The sequence below is a fragment of the Petaurus breviceps genome, unplaced genomic scaffold (genome assembly GCF_028583685.1).
Source record: "Petaurus breviceps papuanus isolate PSGF00001 unplaced genomic scaffold, PetGlider_PUasm1.0 90977, whole genome shotgun sequence".
In the NCBI taxonomy this organism is placed as follows: domain Eukaryota; kingdom Metazoa; phylum Chordata; class Mammalia; order Diprotodontia; family Petauridae; genus Petaurus; species Petaurus breviceps.
The window spans coordinates 10,771,182-10,786,464 of record NW_027187391.1 but is presented as its reverse complement, the minus strand read 5'-3'; the positions used below and the strand labels follow the sequence as shown (position 1 = coordinate 10,786,464).

Here is a 15,283-nt window from a genome sequence, read left to right as displayed (position 1 = left end):
ATCAGGATGACATAATAACAAAATGCATCATAGTATTTTAAAGATACATATGCTCATAGATAGGGGCAGCTAGGTGGTGCAGTGGGTAAAGTGAGACTTGGAATCAGTAAGATCTATCCTCTTGAGTTCTAATCCAGCCTCAGATATTTACTAGTTATATGATCATGAGCAAGTCACTTAACCCTGTTTGCCTCAGTTTTCTCATATGTAAAATGAGCTAAAGAAGGAAATGGCAAACCATTCCAGTATCTTTGCCAAGAAAATTCCAAATGGGGTCACAAAGAGGTGGACATTACTGAAATGACTGAATGACAACAATGCTAATTGATGTAGAGATATAAGGGACCTTAGAGGTCACTGAATCCAACCCCTTCATTTTATTTTATTTTATTTTATTGCTTTTTGGTGGGCAGTTGGGGTTAAGCGACTTGCCCAAGGTCACACAGGTAGTAAGTGCTAAATGTCTGAAGCTGGATTTGAACTCAGGTCCTCCTGACTCCAGGGCCAGTGCTCTGTTCACTGCACCACCTAGCTGCCCCCCAACCCCTTCATTTTAAAGATAAAATAACTGAGCCTAGGAAAGTAAAGTGACTTGCCCAGAGTCAAACAACTACTGACAATGTGAGGCAGAATTTGAACCCAGGTATTTCTGGATCCAAGTCTATCTCACTTAATCCAAGTCTATCTCACTCTATATTCACTTAACCACACTGCCTCCTAGTTTTCAGAGCACTTCATATACATTGTCTCATTAGAGGTTCAAAATAAGCCTGTGAGATAGATCCCATTTTTGTGAGAGTGGGGAAGGGAACTGGTTTTTAGTATGAGGAACTCCCTAAGTGAAAATTCCCTTTACCAATGCAGACTAGTAACTTGTCTGTAACATGATCTTGGATAATTGCCAGGGGCACTGAGAAGTTGAGTCAAATAGTTTGTATGTGTCCAATGCATGTCTTAAGGCTTTTATCCATGCCACATTACCTAGCACTAATTCCTTAACCTCTCTACTCCAGTAAATTCTTTCCCCACCCAGCTTCAACCACTGTCATGTCATAGTCACAACAAAACCTCAGAATCTCTATGAATTGTATCACCTTCAGCTTCTTGAATTTTCAAATTCTACTTTCCAACCATAATCTTCTATCATTCCACATACCATTCTGATTACTATAAACATGCTCTTTGACATTAGTGGGCCTTTTGATCCTTTGAAATCATAAGTGAAAACTCTCTCCATTTTCCTTCTGTGGGCACTTTCATTCTCAGTCCTCTCAGGACTACCCTTGTTCACTCATCCATAAGCCCCTCTTATTTTGTTCCTGGGAAATCTCAATCTATTGTAAATACCCCCTCCACAAATATACCCACTATCTTTGTCTCTGTCTGTCTCTCTTGACTTGTTCCCTTAAGCATTCCTGCAACTACCAAAATGAGCTGAAACTTGGTTTTCCTCTGAAGATACCATATTCATGGCAACCTTTTCCAATGGATTCAATTTTGTCCTGCTTCCACCAGTTTACAAAGGTATGAGGAGGGATTGGTATTCTCTTTATTTCTCATTGCCACTTGAAAAACAAATACCATTTTGCCATTCAACTATGTCTCCAGAAATGCAGTTCACACTATCTGATTAAGGCATCCTCTCCCTATCCTTATCAGTTAATCTCTGATCTTCAGGGTACTCTTCCAACTTCCTCAGTGCTTTCAGCATCTGGCTCACAATTCCTCCTCTCCACCTGTGTAGTACTATTATCCTCAATTACTTCAAAATGCAAGTTCAATACCCTACCCAATACCAATCCCCAATACCAATCTCCCAAATACCTTGTCCTCGAAGTTCCTCAAATCCCTCAATTCTCTAAGTGTTCCATTTTCCTTCAATTATGTCACTCTCACTGGCATAGATACATTTTAGAACTCACCATCACTCAAGACTGTTTTACCTCCTACATCTTGACTCATATTCTCTGTGCTCTTGTCTTTTCTTTAATCCTACTGAACCTGCTCCTTTTCCCTCACTGTAACCACCAGTCATCCCTTAATCCTCCATTTTCCCCAGAACAATAGCCTTGTTTTGTCTTTACTTGCTGTTATACCCAACCTGAAACTGATGCTTCACCATTTCCTATTCTGCTAATGTGGCCTAAGTAAAAGCTGTGGTACTAGGCAGTGCTACAAAAAGTCACTATTTTTGGCTTCAGTGTAAATTCATGTTATTCCACCTCAACTGAGCCCTTGATACTGGTTTCCCATTCTGTAATTTATCAAATAGCAACTCCCTTACTGTACTGAGGTTATGCTTAGCCACAACATGCCAGATGACACAAAAAGACCACTTGTTTACCCCCCAAGAGCAGTGTCATCTACAGACTGCACAACCATAAAGCAGTAAGTACACATTCTCATGGGAATCAAGTAGTTTCAAAACAATCTCTAATGCAGTGTCTTTATAATGAAGCCTCTTCTGTGGTTATCTATTAAAAAATAGGCCTGCCACACTAATGCACTATTGTAGAAGTATAGATTGGTCTTGAAAGTGATTTGGAATTATGCTAAGAAAGTGACTAATATGTTCATGCCCTTTGAATTCATAGCAAAGCAGATGCCTGAAGTAAATCAACCACACACACACAGGTCTAAAAACATTAACATACTCGTTGCAGCAATTTTTGAGGTAGCAAAGAACTAGAAAAAAAGGGGCAGCCAGGTAGCACAGTGAGTAAGAGCACTGGCCCCAGAGTCGGGATGATCTGGGATCGAATCCAGTCTCAGATACTTAGCACCACATCCAGAAATAATTGGCCATGTAACCTGAGCAAGTTACTTAACCCCAACTGCTTAAAAAAAAGTGGCTGCTCATAAGCTGTGGGATGTCTAGCCAAGATGGTATATGAATGTAATGGAATATTACTACTCCATAAGAAACAAAAATGAAGAATTCAGAGAAATGTGGAAAGCTGTATATGAACAGATGTAGAATGGAGTCATCAGAACTAGGGAAATAATACACACAATGACTTGTGTGAGGAACTTTGCCTCTTTAAAGCCCTTTCTTAAGAAGTAGTTAATGATGAAAGGGGGAGAAGCAATTTTTGTGCAAAAGAATAGTTTTATATTGATTGTCAAATGACATGATGTGGGTCATGGTTAAATATTGCTCCCTACTATGAGCAGAAAAATAACTTTGTTTTAATACACACTACTAAAATATGAGTATGAAGAAACATAGCTTTCCGAAAGGATTTGAACAGTTTGAGAGAAAAAAAATTACCTATAGGGTAGATTTGAGGATTTGGATCTCCTTGTCAATAAGGCAGTGTGATGTCTCCATTGTATGGGAACAATTTAATGTTATAAAGAGGTAGGGGGGGAAATCCATTTATTCATTTATTTATTCATTCCTTTGTTCATTTGTTAAATCATTCATTCATCTGAAGAATTATGAATATAAAGAAATATTTTTCACAGTCACCAAAGAGATGGAAATATTTGGAGACTTCAGAGTCAAGACATGATGGGCATTTCCCCTAAGTTTCATACATATTATGACTAATGAGAGTACAGCTTTAAAAAATGAGAAATCATCTAACCATTTGGAGAAGGATGTATGGTAAAAAGGGGAGTCACTGAGAGTCAGAAAGCTCACATTTAAATCTACTCCACAGATCACCTAGTGTTGGAGAAAGGTGAAGCTTTTTTAAAAGAGCTTTGTTGCCCTTGTATCCCACCTCTAGTTTGAGAAGGAAAAGCAGAGAAGGCTTTGCTTGGACTTCAGTATCTGATTGGGCTGGGGCTGTGTTGCTTTGAGTCCCATTCTGATTGGACAACATAACACATGGCTTTATGGATAACTGAATGGATTGGTCTGTATAGCCCAGTTTGATGAACTTTGTATTTCTCTGACTTAAAGACCTTTTGAGGATTAATAGCTAGACTTTTAAGGTGGTGGTTAATTTAAAGAGTTTATAAAGCCTATATTCAAGAAGAGAAGAGTATTTCTCCAGTTAAAGAATGGGTGAGGATGAACAGTTAAGCAGTGAGCAGGGAACCAGTTTTTTGTGATGTAAATGTTCTGAAATGGGCCAATAACATTAAAACCTGCAGTCCAGAGGTGTCAGTTTTCCCTAAGCACTTGCGTTTTCTTTCCTTATGTGTTTCCATGATAGGCTCCTATAGATGTGTGACCACTCTTCACTATAACTATTAAGTAGCACAGTGGTGGAAGAGTGGATTTTGGTTTGTATGTATATTTTATTATTTATGTATTTACTCTGAACAAATCACTTAAATTTGTTTGCCTCAGTATTCTCATCTATATGAGGATAAATGAGCTGGAGAAGTAAATGGCAAACCACTGCAACATCTTTGCTAAAATAAATAAATAAATAAATAACCCAACAATGAAATGGGGTCATAAAGAATTAGACATGACTGAAAGGACTGAAAAAAAATAACAAGATGTATTTAATGTATTTTATCAATAATATTTCATTTGCCTTATTACTAAGTAAATGGTTATGTTTACGATCTGAAAGTGTCATTATTGTGAGTGGCTGGTTGTAGAGATAGGAAACACAATGCACTGGAACTCAAGAGCTAGAGTGGTCAGTAAGGGAAGTATATTTCCCCAATGGGGTTATCCCTAGGATCTTGAGAGGATTGGAATGTAATCAAGTGATACTGATCTCTGGGAACTTAAACCTGCTGGTGTGACAGCAATATGGAGAAGTAGTCCATACCCAGAAAGACGTGAGACTGAGTCACTGCTGGTGTACACGTTAAAACCCCAGTGAATAAAACCCCACTGTATTGTGTTTTCTGAGGTTATGTTGTAGTGGCATTGGGATATACCAGTCCATTGCCTCTGTTACAATTACAACAATGTAAACAGAAAGAAGCCTCAAACTGAACATTGTATAAGGAATAAACTTAGCACCAGAGAAGGGTTTATAAGATGCATTACCTTCCACTCTTTTCAGAGGTGAGATATTATGGAAGTGGGATATTGTATACACTGTCAGATGCAGGCTAGATAGCCAATTATTTTTGCTCAATTATATATCTGTTCTTAGAGAAATCTTTGTTATGAGGGCAGGTTGACTTAGTTGCAGAGCAGGGATAGGAAATTAGTGTCATGTCAAAGAAGGCATATGTAGTTTTTTAAAAAGAATAAGGACCCTTTACATAACTAAGTATCCAGTCCTGGATTCTCCTGCTCAATACTCAGACCTATATGCTTCTCTCTATGTTTCGAAGAACAAATCTGAAAGCTGATGCTCTGAGCCTGGTGACACAATGGATTTCAGGTTATGTTGCATCACCTCCATTAGAAGTTTGTTCCAAGCATTCCTTGACTGATGATAGAATCATAGATAGATAGAATAACCTGGGTGGGAGAGGGGGGAATGAAAGACAAGGGGGCACATTTTTCATTTGTAAACTCATTATGGAAAGGTCTGCCAGAAGAGAAGTTACCCAAAGAATTCAAGTCATTTGCAAGCTGTCAGTTTGAGTTACCTGATGAGAAAGGTGCTGCAGAATACCTTAAACATGAGATAGTTTTCCTCTAGAGGATCCAACCTATGAATAGAAGATGGGGAGTAGCCCTGGGGAGGAGGGATGTGCTACAGCTATAAAATGAAAGGCTTAAACTAGATAGCTAAAGTCCCTTACAAATTTAAATCCTTTCATTCTATGAATAGAAACCCAATTTCCCCAGCATTGGAAGATTTGAAGAAGAGCTTGGTTTACCTTGGTCTTTTGATTCAGCTTGTGCAAAGTTCTCCAGGGATTGTTCCAGCAGATCTGCCAACTTATTCATGATCTGAGAGCGGTCCTGGGGGCTTGTGGATGACCAATGGGGAAAGGCCTCTCTAGCCGCCTTGACCGCTGCCTCTATCTTTGAAAAGCAAATTGAAGAATCAGCAAGTTGCTTTTGACTTACTGATATGAGAACTGATATGCTCTGGTAGCATCCAAAAGGAGTTCTCCTGGAAGTCACCCTTAGTAAGTGACATTATCCAAAAAAACCTCTTTGTATAAACCAAGACTGGGGGATACTGATAGTTGGATAGAGTCCTGGAATGAGGCAAGGAAATAAAAGGCACTAATTTTTGTTATCTATATTCAAAGATGGTAGAGGGAAAAGTATACTAGAGCCCTGAGGTCTGGTTTTGATTTGGCCATTAGCTAGCTGTGTGATAGTTGACAGGTCACTACATATTTCTGGATTGCAATTTCTTCATCTGTAAAATGTTGGACATGATCCCTTCCCAGTCTCAGTTCATGCATTATTTGGTTCCTTTAGGCCAACATTTTCTCTCCTTCTCTTTATTTGTCGGTAAAAGGTGGTTCTGGAATGGGTCTGACTTAGGTAAGCAGACAGGGAAGATATTTGGGGGAGAAACCTTATGAGGAGTCTTCAAATAACACTGTTTAGGCAGGGAGGTATCTGCACTATCAGTCCTGGTTAGTGGCAGAAGACTGTTGGAGTGCAGATTGTGCCCACCAGGTAGGCCATATATCATCTCACGCTGCACAAGACGCCAGACAGCAGGACTTTACAATTTGAAGCTTCTGAAAAGCAGTGACTTTCAGTATTAATAGGAGGCAATGATGGAACCCAATGGCAGTTTTCTTTCTTTACCCCATTTCCCTTCACCTATGCCAGTGGCACTCAAAGACTGTCGTAAATTTCATTAGGTGTGTGATTGGAAGTATCATCTCTCCTCATTCCTTCTATACACACCCCAAGATTTCCTTACGCTCCAAACCCCATCCTCAGCTGAAGCTTGCTGACTGCCCTTTTTGAGGTCACTTGGGGATGTAAAACACTTCCCTCTGGGGCAGCCAGGTAGCACAGCGAGTAAGAGCACCGGCTCCAGTGTCGGGATGACCTGGGGATCAAATCAGACACTTAGCACCCACCCAGAAACACCTGGCCACGTAACCTTGAGCAAGTTACTTAACTCCGATTGCTTAAAAAAAAAAAAAGCACTTCCCTCTATTATGAGTGCAAAAGTGAAGAAGAGGATAACAGGTTGGGGAGGGGAATCCTAAGGCCTGTGAAATGGAACAGGAGGCCCTTTATTGTGACTAACTTATTAACCCTAACCCACCCAACTGAGATCTTCAAGCAGAGGCTGCATAACCTTGTCTGATATACTAAAATGGGAGTTTGTTGTTGTTGTTGTATGAGTTGAACTAGAGGGTTACTAAAAATATTTCTGATCCTTGAAATCTGTGATTCTCTGATTCAGTGTGCTTTAAGCAAAATTTTAAAATAAATTGAAAACTGCTTGGCCTAAATCCTGTGGTTGAAAGTCTTAAAATATAGTGTCAAGAAACTGAATCAAAAATGTAGTGAAGCATATAACCAGTTAGGGCTAAGGCAGGAGAGAATATAATTCACATTTAAATACTGCTTTGAGCCTTCTAAGGTGATTTCTACACAACATCCCTGACAGGTAGGTAACACTGGCACAAGAGTCTGGATGAGCTGAATCCAAATCCAGTTTCAGATATTTACTCGCTATGGGACTCTGGGCAAGTCACTTAATCTTCGTTTACCTCAGTTTCCTGAAATGTAAAATGAGGATAATCATAGTACCTACTTTTGAGGATTGCAGTGAGGCTCAAATGAGGTATTTGCAAAGCACTGAGCACACTGCTCATCACATAGTAGGTGCTATATAAAGACCAGCTGCTGCTGCTGCTTTATTAGATGAGGAAATTGAGGTTAAACAACTTGGTCCTTGTGGGAGCAATAGCTTAAGGCCCCACCCTGTGTAGGTTTGGCTAGTTTTTCTATATATGCTCCAGAACAATGTTCACCCAACCATACATGCATCTTTTCCTTACTCTTTGGAATCACCTGAAACCTTTTTTTTTCTTCTCGAACATGAAATATTTATTAAATAAGAAGGCAAAAGCAATTATAATCAAAATCTAACAGTGTTCCCATAAACTTGCGTTTTACTCCCCAACAATGCACAGGGTGTCTTTTGGGGGAAGAATGGGGACAAACTTACAGAAACCTAGCAGTGAGGTATATAAATTGGGAAACCTATGTGGTCCAAGGTCACCTCAGAATTCTGGACTTCAGGTCCAGATGTCTATGTTCTCTTTGCAGAACATTCTGCACCCCGGGTCATTGGCTAGGTGACACCATGCCTCTTCAGAGCCCCTCCGCTCTCCTGCTAGACAAAGCTCTGAAGTAATGTTTGTTTGGTTTTTTTTTAGCTCTTTTAGGTTAATAGTACCCTTAAGACTAAAATTTGCAGTTTCAAAGGTCGGCTTCCTTGGCTAGGTGCTGAGGCAGCTGGACACTCTGAGTGAAAAAGCAATGACTTTTAAACCCAGGATTTGTCGAGCCATTCATGTCTTGTTCTCCACAGGCGAATAACCTGAAATCTTGATCCTTTAGGGATCACAATGTTTCACAAATCCTTAGTCACACAGCATGACTGGGATAATATTGATGACATGAAAAAGATGGTTCTGTGCCAATGAACAGCTTGGGATAACTGAATGGGATGCAATTCTTCAAATCCAGTACACTATTTCTTCTATTCCAGTCTGGTCCTAATGATTATTTATCTTCAGTGCTTGGTTCAATACAAATGAGCTTATGGACTAACTCAATTTGTTGCCCATCCAATTGCATGCCATAATCTGGGTAATGTGCAGTATTTATACACATTTTTTTTGCCTTGTATCTCATTGAAGAGGGACTGAGAGAGAAGGTGAGGAAAATAAAGAGGAGAGGAATGTACATACATGTTTTCAGTAAAATACTTTCTTTTGGAATGTACCTGTAATTTCATCAGTTTAGGGCCCTCCTAATGAGGAACTTCCAATATTGCTTTAAATTAACACCTTTCCCATAATTTACCAATTTTAGGGAGTTAACTGAGAGGCAGGTGGGTAGTAAGTGGTTAAGTGACTTGTCCAGGATCAGAGAGTCAGCATGTCTCAGAAGGTCTTCTTGATTCTGTGTGAGCAGCTCTCTCTACCCATTACTCCACGTTGCCTCTTCTTTAGCTCTACTAAAGAATTTGAAAGACTCACTTGGGGGGATCATAGTTGTTCTTGTTGGCCCCAGAAGACATAACTAGGAACAATGAGTAGAATTTACAGAGGGGAAGATTTCAGTTCCTTGTCATCAAATCCTGGAGTGGGTTTTTTCATCACTGAAGGTTCTCATTTAGGGGCTGGATAATCAGCTACTGGGAAGGGATGTATAAAAGAGATTCTAGCTCAAATACAAGTCAAATGATTTCTGAGGTCCTTCTAAATTTTTTAAGAATATTTTACAGCTCTGTGGAACATAAAGCAGGTTATCATTGATCTAAAGAAATCTAGGAGAGGGCAAGTACAAGACTGTGTTTACTGGTTCATCTGATCATGTTAGGAATGCTTCTTATGGGTGACTAGGAAAATGAATAGATAGATTACATAGATAGACAGACAAATATAGATAGATGCAGATATCTAGATCTAAATATTTATATCTATTGATAGATAGATATATATTTATATTTATCAATATTATATATACCTGTGTGTATCTATATATACATATATATGGAGACAGAGAGAGAGAGAGAGAGAGAGAGAGAGAGAGAGAGAGAGGAAGCAGCAATAGAGCAATGGAAAGAGGACTGGATTTTAAATCAGGGCAAAGTTCAAAACCTTGGTTTTGTTACTGTCTGTGTGACCATGGGCAGTTTAACCTTTCTCAATCTTCTCTGTAAATCAGGTTAGATTAAATGATCTCTACTCTCTTCTAGCTCCAAATCCTATAATCTATTAACCACTTAACCCCTAAAATTTAATTATGTTCTACGCATAGAAAAGATTCCTCAGGACATATAGCAGATAATAATTATTTGCCATTAAAAATGCCTTGATAAAAGGAGAATGTTCTGGAGGTTCCAATGTTAGGAAGTTAGCTAGTTCTCTAGCTCAAGTCAGAATCAAAGTTTTAGCTACAGTTTAACCAACTAGACATTATCTTATTGCTAATATTTACCTACAGGAATGTGAAAGTCTAAAGGTTTAAAATAAGGATGACAAAAACAAAAAGCAAAATAAAGCTGGTAGGACAGCTCTTCAGAACTTTTTCTGAACTAAAACAGCCATGATACATGACTGCTAGGACTCTACTAGGAGCCAAGGAAATGGAGTTCAAGTACCAATTCCCCAAATCTCAGTCTTTTCACCTGTACTAGATAATCTCTATAATCCTTTCTAGCTCTGAGAAGTGTAAAGAACTTCTGAACTCAACCACAAAATATGTGACTCCCTTTATAACAAAAACTGATCTGCAAAGCTTGAGCTACAAATTATCTGACATTTTATTTCCTGACCACAAATGAAATGTTAAACACATAGCCCACAGGATAATAATAATTATTATCCTTTTCCACACAATAATTGGTAAGAATGCTAGGTCTCTGGAAATCTTCTTGGTGGCTTTGTGGAATTAAATATTAGGTTTTTAGTGTTTAAACAGCTCATACCTTACCAGACTAATTTTCATTCAAAGGTAAAATAAAATTTCCATTTAATTGCTTTATAGTAGTGAAAAAAAAGGTTCAGGCTGAATATCATACAGTAGTTACTGGAAACCCAGGTCCCTTTCAACTCCAAAGCTATGATGCCATGATTATAGCTTCGATTTGTGAAGAAAGGGAAAGTGGGTTGGGAAACCAAACAGTATAGCTCCACTTCCAAGCAATGGGAAGGCAAGGACAAGGATTCTTCAGAGAATTCCTAGAGAACTAATTTTAAAAAAATTCATTCTTTCAGTCTAGTAACATTTTCTCAGACACCAAATCCAGAGGGGTAGAGAATTTAGGAAATAGCTTGTGGAGAAAAGGCAGCAAGGGGAACAAGAAAATATTAAACATATTAATTAAGGAATGTAACATTAAAACTTTTGAAACTACAATAACTCTAATCAGACACTACAATTCTGAAAACAGAAAATAATAATAGCTAACAACAACAACAAATAGAAAATAAGTGCAATAAGACTAAATAGAACCAGAAAATTAAAAAAAAAAAATATATATATATATAGGGCTAGCCACTGCTTAGACTGTTGTAGTAGCTTGTAGCCACTATTGAAAAAAAGCAGATTGGATAAAGGTTAATATTAGCCAGATTTCCGAGTTATTTTTTACTTTAAAATGGGGTAGATCTTACATTATTACTATTTATAATACAATTCAGAAGCTTTGAATAAGCTTCCCAAGACCCATCTAAACTTTTGACAACTTCCACGTCAGACTCACCATCCTTTCTTCCCTTTTTGTTTATAAAAATGATGCCCTCAATTTATCAATGCATTAAGAAAAATCAACTCACCTCTTCTTTGCCACTGTCTGGAACTTTGCAATACACTTCCCCTGTAGATGGGTCATAGGAATCTATGTGTGAATTACAGCGAATAAATTTACCAGCAATAAAGTTTTCTAATTCCAAAAGGGGCTTCTGTCCTGCCATTTTAACCAACTTTCTGCTTGCACTATTTTACAACTCTGCTGACTCTGCTCACAGTTTTACTTATTCCTCAACTTAAATCTCCTCCCCTTTTTATATCCATTACTCAATAGCTTAGTTGGGCTATCAAAGACATGTGGGAAAGCAGTAGACCTTACAAGAGTTAGATTCTTATGAAAATATCTAATTTGCTGAGCTGAGGGTGGTAGGGATCTGAAATATACTTTTTACCATTTTAAAAGGCTTTTCCATGTATTGATAAGGTTTTATTCTCATAATAAATCTCCATCAACACAGATTAGTTATCGGATTAGAAAGACAGAATTTCAGAGCTGAAAAGGACTTCAGAGGTCACCAATTTCTTCCAAACCATTCCTGAAATCTTTCTTACAATGTAACTAATAAGTGTACTACTCTTAAAAACCTCCATTAAGGGGATCACAGATTTAGATTTAGAGGCCAGTTGGTTCGGACTCATTCATTTTATAGTTAAGAAAAGTAAGTTGCACATCCAGGCCTTGAAACCAGGACCTTAGAGCCAAAGCCATTACTCTTTACCATTATTCAATAATACCTCCTGGAGGCAGCTGGGTGGTAAAGTGGATAAAGTGCTAGCCTGGAAGTCAGGAGAACTTGAGTTCAAATCTAGCCTCAGCTACTTAACTAGATTCTACACAAGTCACTGAACCTTATTTGCCTCAGTTTCCTCATCTATCAAATGAACTAGGGGCAGCTAGGTGGCACAGTGAATAGAGCACCAGCCCTGGAGCCAGGAGGACCTGAGTTCAAATCCAGTCTCAGACACTTGACACACTTACTAGCTGTCTGACCTTGGGCAAGTCACAACCCCAATTGCCTTGCCTTCCTCCATTCCCCTCACCCCCAAAAAAAGAACTGAATAAAGAAATGGCAAACCACTCCAGTATAGTTGCCAAGAAAACCTCAAATGTGGTCACAAAGAGTCTGCAATGAGTAATCAACAACAAATGCCAATCTTCTGAGGTAATCCATTCTCTTTTAGAACAGTTCTAATCTTTAAGTTTCCCCAATGTCAAGGGGAAATCTACCCCTGCAACTTCACCCTTCTGCTCCTAGTTCTGCCTTTTAAAGACTAAGCAGAACAAGTTGACTTAATTCAAGTTGAGTCACTTAAAAATATAAGCCCAACTATATGGGAAGCAGTCTTAGTGGCTGAGAATGCAAGGACAAAAACACAGTCCATTGCCCTCATGGAATTGATGTTCCACTGGGAGATATGATATATACATAAATACAAAGTATACAAAGAAATGCAAAATAATTTCATTCTAGAGTGCTACACCTGAGATGTTCTCTGAAAGAAGTTAGATATTCTCTGAGGCTGTTTGTTGGCTGTCCTTTACTTCTGAAGAGGGCCAATGGTATCACAGGATGATGTCTGGACTTGCTCATTAATTGGATTTAAGTGAGGTAGAGCTGTATAAAGTTGTCAGCCTTACTCTCTTCCAGAGTCACTGAAGTCCAGTGGCAAGACAAAAGTCAAGACAACTGGTAAGGTAAGAAGGAAGTACATTTCAGTTGTGGGGGGCTATTCGTGCAAAGGCAGAAAGGTAGGATTTTTATGTACTGGGAAAAACTAGCAAATCAATGTTATTGAAAAGCAGGGGACAAAAGGGAGTAATACAAAATGAACATAGGTAAGAGGCATACAGTGAAGGGCTTCGTTTTAAACACCAGGGTTTGCTTTTTATTCTAGAGGTAATAAAGAATCATTGAAGGTTTTTTCAGACAAAAGCTAAAGGTGTGGTGAGAAAGGGATAGATGCCAGAGCTGCCATGGAGGTAAGATAAAAAAAAAAAAAAATCTGACAACTGAATATGAGGCTTGAAGGGAAAAAAGGAAAAGTCAAGAATAACTCCAAGATAGTAAACTTGGGTGACTGCATAGATGGCACTACTATCAACAGAAATAGAGAAGTGAAGGAAAGTGTGTTCTGTTTTAAACATATTGGCCCTGCACTCTATCCACTGTGCCACTGTAGCAGCAAGCATCCCAAGCGTCCTCAGGGTTTGCTGCCACCACAAGTTCTTGGATCCAATCAACATCTGGGTTTGGCTCTGGACAACGGCTTCCCAGAATCCAGATCAAATCACAGAACACTTCTCAAAGTGAGCCCCAAAACAACGCTACACATCAGGGCTTATATAGCCTTCTCCTGGCTCAGAGAATGTAACAACCTTATTGACCCACTGGCCAATCAAAAAATATCTACTGAAAAACAAGCCTCCCACCCCAGGCTCCAGGTGCACGTTAGCCTAGGGGCAGGGAAGATCTTTAAAATTTACATTCCCATTACAGCCACATAGCTGCCCAAGCTAGTTATTATTGTGCTATAAAACCACCACCATCACCAAAAAAAGAGATCCAGAGAACCCTGGGAAGACTTAAAATGAACTTGTGCTCAGTAACACCAGAATAATTCATACAAAGATTACAAAATTGTGAAGGAAAACCACTTTGAAAGACTTAAGAATGTCAATTGATACAATGATTCATCATCATACTTCAGAAGACTGATGATAAAGCAGGCTTCCCAGCTCTTGGTGGCAAATTGATAAACAACAGGCACAGACAGACAAAGTGTGAGTTAGTTTTGCTTGACTACGCTTGTGATGGAGAACTTTTTACTTGCGAGTTGCCTTGTGCTTGTGAGCAAGTCATAGGTTCCTTGAGAGCAGGAGTTGTATTTCTTTTTCTTATTTGTATCCCAGTTGATTAGTACAGTGCCTAGCACACAGTAGTGCTCATTAAATTTTTATTGTATTGTAAAATAATGAGAGGTGGGGGGAAGTAATAGATGAGAGAGTATGTTAATGAAACATTTCAAAAACATGTAAGAGAACAAAAGAAAATGCAGACAACAAATAGGGTGGCATTTATAGACTTTAAAAATAAGTCATACAGGGGCGGCCAGGTGGCTCAGCAAGTAAGAGCACCGGCCCCAGTGTCGGGATGACCTGGGGATCGAATCCCGGGCTCAGATACTTAGCACCACACCCAGAAATAACTGGCCATGTAACCTTGAGCAAGTTACTTAACCCCAATTGCTTTAAAAAAAAAATAAGTCATACATTAAGAGATTCAGTTTCATATATAACCTTGTTTTTGTTCTTTGTATGTGGAAATACTTATTGATACTTGTCAAGTTCATTTTTTTTAAATGGGGGGGAAGACTCATAGGAAGGAGAGAAAAAAAGGAGAAAGGAGGGCAAGGTTGAAGGAGGGAGGACAGGAAGAGGTAGAGCAGAATCATATAAGTCAAGGGAAGAGACTTCGTTCAGGAACTTCTTGTTGCTGTTCAGTCATATTGGGCTCTTTGTGACCCCATGAACCATAGCACACCAGGTCCTTCCAGCCTCCACCATCTCCCAAGTCTATCCAGACTCAAGCTCATTGCTTCCATGAGACTATCTATCCACCTCATCCTCTGCTTTCCCTTTTCCTTTTGCCTTCAATCTCTCCCAACATCAGGGTCTGACCAGGAAAAGATGATGTTAAAAGCTGCAGAGATCAAGTAGAACAAGAAATAAGAAAAGGTCATTAGATTAAGCAGTTAAGAGTGTTGGTAACTTGGAAGAGAGCGGTTTTAGTCAAATGGTGCTGTCAGAAACCAGAGTGCAAAAGATTAAGAACAGAATGGGAGGTGAGGCAATGTAGGTAACCAGTGCAGCCTACTCTTTCTAGGAGCCTGACAATAAAAGGAAGGATACAGGCATGATAACTTTGAGGGATTAAC

The 15,283-nt window shown here is 39.0% G+C and overlaps 1 protein-coding gene across 1 annotated transcript in view; it reads right to left on the bottom strand.

Annotated features, from left to right (window-relative positions):
* Positions 1-11,553, bottom strand: part of ALDH8A1 (aldehyde dehydrogenase 8 family member A1) — a 30,870-nt gene extending 19,317 nt beyond the window's left edge. The window contains exons 1-2 of the mRNA XM_069077324.1: positions 11,374-11,553; positions 5,752-5,899 (exon numbers count right to left, since the gene is read on the bottom strand). Coding sequence (XP_068933425.1) covers positions 5,752-5,899; positions 11,374-11,511 — 286 coding nt within the window. The 5' untranslated portion in view covers positions 11,512-11,553. The remainder of the gene's footprint in view (positions 1-5,751; positions 5,900-11,373) is intronic.
* Positions 11,554-15,283: the final 3,730 nt, after the last annotated feature.